The sequence below is a fragment of the Corvus brachyrhynchos genome, unplaced genomic scaffold (genome assembly GCF_000691975.1).
Source record: "Corvus brachyrhynchos isolate BGI_N302 unplaced genomic scaffold, ASM69197v1 scaffold229, whole genome shotgun sequence".
NCBI lineage: Eukaryota > Metazoa > Chordata > Aves > Passeriformes > Corvidae > Corvus > Corvus brachyrhynchos.
This window is the reverse complement of record NW_008240042.1, coordinates 6579722-6587948: the sequence shown is the minus strand read 5'-3', so window position 1 is coordinate 6587948 and position 8227 is coordinate 6579722. Positions and strand designations below refer to the sequence as shown.

Genomic DNA, 8227 nt, shown 5'->3' with positions numbered 1-8227 from the left:
CCTGCCATCATTCACCAGTGAAGCAGTGGGTGGTCTGTAATGTTTTCTTTCTTCACAGTATTGGCAAAGCTCTTCCTCAATATTCATGGCACCTGATGCATTTTATAGCATCTCATTTGGCCCGAAAGCAGTCAGGACATGGGATGTCCTTGATTTATTATGCAGAAATATGCAGTCTTGGACACTGTGCAAAATAACAGCACAAATTTTGGTAATTAATAACAAATGTTACCATACCTGCTGCCAGAGCCAGGCAATGCCAATTTCCACAGGAAACCTGCAGTATCGTCTGTTGGTTCAATTTCTTTATCAACCTAAAGATGACAACACTATTTTAGAACAAGCATCCACAAATACAGCATCACCTTAGACAAAAATTACTATTTCCACTCAGATATTTGTTATATACATATACACACAATCTATGGTTCTGAGACTGAGGAACAGTCTTGAAGGCAATACAGATCCATACGTAATAGATGCAAATCTGTGGAGACCTTTAGACACTTGACTAGTAACTCAGCCACATTTCTTGCTATAACACTGAATCCAACCATCTGGAAATGGTGAAAATAGCTGGGTCTTGGTGTCTCTCTCACTATTCTTTTTCAGGCACTGACATTTTTCATGCTGTTATGGGCCTAGCAGTACCAATGAGTTACAGCACCAAACCCTCTTCAGTGCTTTGTACAGAGAATAGCACGTCAAAGGTTCAAGTTATTCCACAAAAATGTTATTTTTAAGATGGCACTATCACATTGCTATGCGAGCCTGTCTCTTTCTGTTTTACCAGAACCACATGCAAGTTAAGGACTGTCTTCCCATAGAGCCCTTCAGCTCAAACATTAATCTTTTGTAACTGAAACTCCTCCTTTAAATACTGTTTCAACAATGACAGCCATCCCAGAGAGATGTCCCAAACTTCTGCTCTGCACTGGATCTGCAGTGGCAGACCAAATGACAGACTGCATCTGTTGTTAACACAGCATGAAACAGGTGTTTTAACACCACGAAGTACAGCATTTTTGAGTCCTCCCTCATGCACCTCCTGTTTCTGTACAAAACACTGTGGCATTTTTCATGGAGGAAGCTAAGCACACTCCAATTTTCTTTTCCATACCTCAACCATCCCATCCATGGGCAGAAGGTCTGTCCTGCCCAAACCTCCTGAGGACTTGCAGCACTCAGGGAGCACCAGAACAGCAGTGAAAAGGAGAAGGAATCACCTTCATCCCAGCATGAGAAGGACCCTACTCCCGCCACATTGAGAGAAAGCCACCCTCCCAAGGTGAGCAACCCTTGATGCATCACCTCCAAGGAGCTTCCCTGAGGAAAGCTGACCCTGTTAAATGCTTACCTTGGTACTGTCACTGCATCTTCTATGGTGGTGAGCCCCAGCTGTCCATCGCTGCCGGCGCCCCAGGAGAAGAGCTGGCCCTGGTCGCTGAGGGCCACACTGTGCGACTCCCCACAGGCCACATGCACAATGTGCTGCCCAGCCAGCGCCCCGATTTGCTCTGAGGGAAACAGAGGGAAAACATCTCTGGTCACAGCATTCATCTCACAGCGACACCAGGTCTGGGCAAATCCGCACGCAAAGCCATTCAGATGGGTGCGCTGATCCCCAATTTAGTTTTAAAACACTTCTTACAGGAGAAAAAGCACCAGGTTTACTAAAAACGTGTCACTGCTGAGCTCTTCTGAAAGCTGGTCTGAAAATCACAGAAGGTAAGCAGGTATACATGCATCAAGCACAATGACAAACTACACACAGCCAGCCTCAGAGACACAGGAAAACCTATCAGGTTATTCAGGAACAGATATCCCACATCTGAGGTTTCCTCACTCAGTTTTGGTTCAGGATCATCCAACACTGAGAAGATCTCAGACCCTGTAAAACATATTTGACCTTCCACAGTTCTCATGTCCAATGAAGATGAGTCATCCACAAAGCTGGATGTCATCCACAACTCATCCATCACACCTTGATTTATTGCTTGATGTGTGTTACAACATTCTCCATGCTAATCTTGGAACAAGTTTGAACCTATCAACCTATTACTACCACTGTCAAACACTCATTAACAAAAGTCCCATATAAAGGAAGCAAAATGAGATGAAGGAATAAAAGATTTTTAAAAAATCATCACTCAAGTCCTCTGGAAGATAACCCACAACTGACTTTTCATCATTACAACACATGAGGCAACTGAAGCAGGTTTGACAACTACTCTAAAAATATCTACAACCAAATCTTGCTCATTAAACAATTTTTACAAATGGGCATGAAAAAAAGTCTTGTTTTGCAATATAACATTGGAAATACCACACAAACTGATGGAAATACCACAAAACTGATGCATGCCAGACAGAGGCGAAGTTGCTTTTCTTTTTCCTTCCCTGAACAAATACCAGGTGAATGAAGAAAGATTTTGCCCTGTAAGCTACAAGGCAGTGATCAGTGTTAGTGAAGTCCCACTTGCCTGTGACATGAGAGGAAAGGGTCATTACGTGTCATTCCGTGAAAATGATACCTCACATCACAAACATCCAGAAATCGTTAACATGCTTAGCACCAAAACATGCTTACCAATTAACCTACATGTCTTAAATGAGTGTAAAAGAAAGGTATCCCTAGGAGGGCTTGTCTTCTAAGACTGGGAATGAGAAAATGAGGAGAAAAATCCCTAATGGATGTTATTGAAGAAAAAGGTGACAACTACTTAAACACGTATTCTAGCTGAGGAAAATGCCACCTGAACAAGTGCTTCATTTCACTCAAAATACTTAATGGCAACAGAAGTGCAGTTTACAAGTAACAAGCCCATAAATACCTAGGAGGGGTTGAGACCTGCCTGCTATCCAACCATCCTTTAGCCCTGCCATCCAATGACACCCTTGGTCCTGCAGCTCTTTCCAGCAGCACTAACCTCACCCAGTCCCACTGACAATCCCTTACAGAGACACAGCCAGGTTTGAGGGTGGCAACTCAATTTAGACACACAGCTTCCCACTTGGGCCCACAAACACCCAACTATAACACTGCTTGGCAGTCTGGTTTATATTAATTTACATATATAAACAAGGGAGCCTATTTTTGTCTGAGAGCTCTAAACAACCAGCAGCTGTAAGGGCTGATCAAGGTCAATGACAAACAGCAGACAAGGTATCTCAGCAGCACATGTGGCTCTGGCCTCTTCCTCTCAGACATCCAGCAAGACAAACATTACCTGCTGCGCTGTGCCCGAGGCACCACCTAAGTTCACACCGGTGTGTTTCTGTACTGGGACCTGAAGGCCCAGAACTAAAGCTGCTGCTGCTGCTGGAGAAGACCATGCCAACAAAAGGAGAGGAGGATAAAGCCATCCACTTCTCCAAGGAAAACCCTTTGATTTACGAACCCATCATTTCACCACTTCACCCTTGCTGGAAGGGTGCAGTGAGCCTTGGCTGTTACCTGGAGCACCTGAGCCCTTGGAAGTGGTCACAAAGTCACCAGCTGGCCCCGCTCCCAAAGCTGCTCCCTGCACACTGCCGAACACTCCAGGGGACATCATGAGTCCGACAAAACAGCAAACGTGGACAATATGGGATGCTGGGGCACCCATAGCAGACACTGTTTTGCTACCTGCAGGCATGTGGAACTTCCCTGCGTGTAAAACACTTCCCTGGGAAAGCAGTATTTGCCACAGTAAGTCTTATTTGCTGCAGAAGGACTACCAGGAGCTGACCCTGAACCACTGGAGCACCTTGGGGATGTGACAGAAGACTCCAGTGTCCAAAGATTAGCATCAGGAGCGGGAGGAGGCAGGACTGTGACCACAGTAGTACTGCAAATAGAGAAAGAGTGCCCTGAGGTATGCAACTGTGGCAAGGACTTCACACACTGGGACACAGAGAGGACATCCAACAGGTTTAGAAATCCCGGGTAGTTTCAGTCCCCACTGGCTCCATCTCAAGTTTAATTTGGCAACACAAATGTGACTTTGCTCTACGTGCCATCCCAAGAGACTAATAAATACCAACTTGTTTTGAAAGGCTGCCCTGTGTCACTGAAAGCCTTCAGTGACTGCACTGCTCACCAGTGGAACAGCGTACAGTCTCACCTGGACTCGCTGGATAACCACAGACAGAAAAAACCCCATGCCTGTCTTGGAGCTGAAGCTCTTTGCCTTTAGAAAGGTGCATGTATGGGCCATCTCACCACCATACATTCCTAAGGCCCTGTCATTAGCAGTTTGCCTGAGAAGTCATGAAGAAATGTAAAGGCCAAACAACTTAAGTTTTACACACTCACATTAATTTCTTTCCAGAGATGGAAAAAAGCCATCCTTCCCCTGGGATCGCAGGCTGCCCAGCCAGTCCAACAAGGGTCCTAGTTCATTGTCAGGCTTGCCAAGTCACTGAATGTACCACCTCCCAGCTTACATGGGATATCAAAAACATCTGACAACTACTTCTTTGTTGACCTCACATCCCTTCCTCACATCAAAATATCAGATGTTTTAGTGGTTGGTATACATTTGTTTTACCTTCCAAAGCATCACACCACCATTATTCACTCCTTAGAAAAGATGTACCACTGCACTGAGATGAAGGGTACAAAAGGTGAAGTTTATACTTAGTATTGTGTCTTGTGTAATTGATGAATAAAACCAGTCAAGTGGAGCTTAACAGGCACAATTATCTACAAAGCTAAGCACAACAAAACCCTGAAAACAACAGGGAAGGGCTGAAGCAGTTATGCAATACAATGTTTCAACACCTCATAAAACTTTCAAAAAACAAACAAAAACTCAAAAGTTCCAAGAAGTTGACACAATCTTTTCTTCCTGAAGCTGCCAGCTGTCTCAAAACAGCACCAATGCTTAGAAGTCGTTTATCAGGTTTTCATATCTGGTGGAGTTCCAACTTTGATTTCTCTCTTCTGTCCACTTTAACCCATGGATCTCAACACAAATAGGCATATCAAGGTTTGATTTTTTTTGTTTTAACTCTGTTAGACCTTAAATACACTGTAGCAAAGAACGAGGAAAAATGTTTTCAGGACAGCCCATCTGTGAACGGTGACAGGCCTGCTTCCCAGGAATGCTCTTCTGTTTTCTTGGTTTGCAAGGACACTAGCAAAAGTTGAGGATAAGTGGTGTATGTTTCTACAACTCAACTTTCTGACAATCAGTGCATTTAGCTTGAAGGTGTGGGAATAGCAGTAAAGCTGGGCCAAGAATGAAAACCCCTGACAAGCCATCAGCCCTGACACCATAAATAGAGAGCTTCCCTATTTATAAAACAGGGCCTATGCTTTGCCCCTACATCTTTGAAAAGCTACACAGGATCTTCAGTCTCTGCAACTGCTAGAAGCACAAAGCACTCACTTATACTGCTCTAATTAGAATGAACAGACAATGATTGATTAATTAGCTTTCCTTCTTCTAGTAATTTTATCAGAGAGCTGGTACACCCTTTCTATGTATAGTTTCCAGCTGCTCACAAGACAGGCTTTTGCTAGAGGATGTGGCAAAATCCACAGCCATATGTGTACCAGGATGTACAGGAACAGCACCAGATGGCTTCTACCGCCTGGAAACTACAGAGAAACCATCAGTCCTGAGGTTACACCTTCAGTGGCAAAATCTGCATTTCTGGTCAGAAGAAGCTGTGTCTTGGAAGAGTTTCAAGTGATTTCAGTCTGCTTGGACACCTGGCCAAAACTCTTCATTGCCTCCCCAGCTTGACAATAAGCAACTCGGAGCATTTGCTCGTCTCGGTTGTTGCTGTGAGGAAAGTGCTCACAGATTCTCAAAAATAGGTGTCTTACTAGCTTGCCCAGATCAGAAATGGTAGTAGAAACACAGGGAAGAGAGAAACAGGTGAGGTAAAGTAAGGTAAGAAATTCCTCTGGGTTAAATGCTAGCAGCTTGCAAGTCTGAGGATAGATGAGCCAATTTCATTGCTTTGCCATGCTTGTTAATGCAGTCCACATCCACATTGATGATGTGAGAGCACTGTACAACCCACGTCTAAAAATGAGACGTGTGAGATACAATGTTTCAATGCACAAGGCAGCTGAGTATTTAATCAGACACCAACAACGACCTAAATTTCACCTGTATAATCTTTCTATCCTCTGAGTACTGAAAAGCCTTAATTCTTACAGGAAAGCAGCAGAGTTCTCTCCTTTTGGAGATGAATTGCACCAACACATTAAACCATCTAGCAAGGTGAGACTAACAGCATTAGCACTTAGGGAAGCCTGGTTCAACAGCCAAAAACTCCATGAAAATCTGGTACTGCCTTCAACAAGCACAAGAAAATCAGAAAAACACTATGGCCCAAATCTATCAGTCACCACCATTTTATTAAGGCACTGTACAAAAAGCAAGTAAGCAGCAGTGGATCTAAAATGCCCTGACAAGATTTTTATACATTAAGTAGTAAACTTCAGCTGACTGCTGATCCCCCAGTCTCCAGTGGCGCACCCCAGAGATGTTTTTGCATATGGATATCCTGGCTCTACTTCTAGCCTGTGATGAGGTTCATGATTTCAGTCCTATTGAAGTCAGCCAACTATTAAAACATGAGTATTTTAATGAAACTGGAAAAAGAGAAAACCAAAGTGCAACAATCAAAATGCCTGCAACTGAAAGTGCGCTAAGACAGAAGTATGCCCAAGATATCTCCCTGCCCTTATGAAGATTTATCCTTTTTTTTTTTGGTCAGAATAACTTGTGTATTAGCTATTCAATGCTTTTAACAGCATTACCAGTAAAATACCAGCATTTAACCACTAGCAGCACAAGTACACTCACCAACTCTTCCAGAAAACATCTTCCCCAGTGGAAGTGTGATTCTGCCACTTGAAAACTGGTAATTGGGGAGGGGGAAAGCATGCTGTTTGCCAAGGCCTTTTTGCCCCTTCCTGTCTCCCTTAAAGCTCCCAAGAAGGACCCTCTGATTTCCCTCTGCCCACTTTCAACTCTGACCACCCAGGCATCCCAGACTCCTAGCTGTCACAGGCAACATCTGGAGTCGTGGACCAGGATGAAGAAATCAGACTCTATAAACCACTTAAACTAAATACAGACTTTGCAAAGCTGTCATCTGCTTTTTGAAAACATAATCTCACCCAGTCAGCTAAAACTGCTCCTGTGGCTTCACTCACACCACCTCTGCAGGCTGTGGTTTGTCAGCAATAAAACCAGAGGAAGGTGCACAGGGAGGAGGCCAGGGATGCTGGACAGTTTCAAGAACACACCTTGGTGACTCTACAGGCTCTGGCATGGCCAGGCAGATGAGACACACAACACGTAGACAGCTGGAACCGCCCTGCCTGACACCAGCTCCACAATTTCACCTTCCTGCTCCTTGCAGAATGTCTCTGTGAAGGTATTACATGCTTGTTGCATCTTGTGCTCAGATTACGTGACACTGTTGCACGCAAGGGTGTGAGAAGCAATGTGCTCTGCACCTGCACAGCACCAGGAGCAAACCCTGTGGGGAGACCATATCCCCACTGTATGACAGCTACCCTCGCTTTCTGCCTGCTGCTCTTCCCCACATACGGCTGCACACCTTATGCTCACACCTCTAATAGCAGGGGGCAAAAACTTTGAAGCATGAAGCAAACAATGTTAACATCAAAACGTAACCTCCTCTGACTTTCAGCAGCTTAAGTTTACTATATCCATCGAGGAGTCTGGGTTTTACAAGTCCAGTTTGCAAATCTTGAGGTCTTCCTTTCCTGAGCATCGTGAACGGTGCTATGCTTGCAGCAGAAAGCAGAGCAGGATGAAGAGAAGCCTAATCAGAGAGACTCACAACAGCAGCAGTGCTGAAGCTGATAAGATTCTGATAATTTGGTTAAAAAGAATGAAATGTAAACAGAGAGTAGACTCACTGAATGAAAAGTAAGTGTGGGGGGAAGACAGTAAAGGACAGAGGACAGACCAAAGGAGGTGACAGTCCCCCAGAACACTGTTGATCACAGTGGTGGGAACAGTCCATAGATCAATGCTGAGAGGTCCCAAGTCACAGAAGATTCTGCAGTCCCCTTTCATCCAGAGACACTAGTGACTCTTATCAAGATGATGGTTTACCTGCACAACACCTATGGTACTGCTCATTCATTTATTTAGCATGGCTACTTACAGTCTTAAATATGAGAGAGGCTGGCTCAGTTATTAACACTGCCTTCACTTTATAAAGCTGTTTCTGGTCATGTCAAGGC

The 8227-nt window shown here is 44.3% G+C and overlaps 1 protein-coding gene across 4 annotated transcripts in view; it reads right to left on the bottom strand.

Moving 5' to 3' along the window:
- LOC103622373 (probable E3 ubiquitin-protein ligase HERC3) overlaps window positions 1–8227 on the bottom strand; it is a 45030-nt gene that overhangs the window by 24990 nt on the left and 11813 nt on the right. For all 4 annotated transcript variants that reach the window (XR_001865205.1, XM_017744117.1, XM_008641312.2 and 1 more), the window contains exons 4-5: window positions 1358–1517; window positions 238–314 (exon numbers count right to left, since the gene is read on the bottom strand). Coding sequence is in view for 3 of the 4 variants with exons in the window: in XM_017744117.1 (XP_017599606.1) it covers window positions 238–314; window positions 1358–1517 (237 nt within the window). In the remaining variant the exon portion in view is untranslated. The remainder of the gene's footprint in view (window positions 1–237; window positions 315–1357; window positions 1518–8227) is intronic.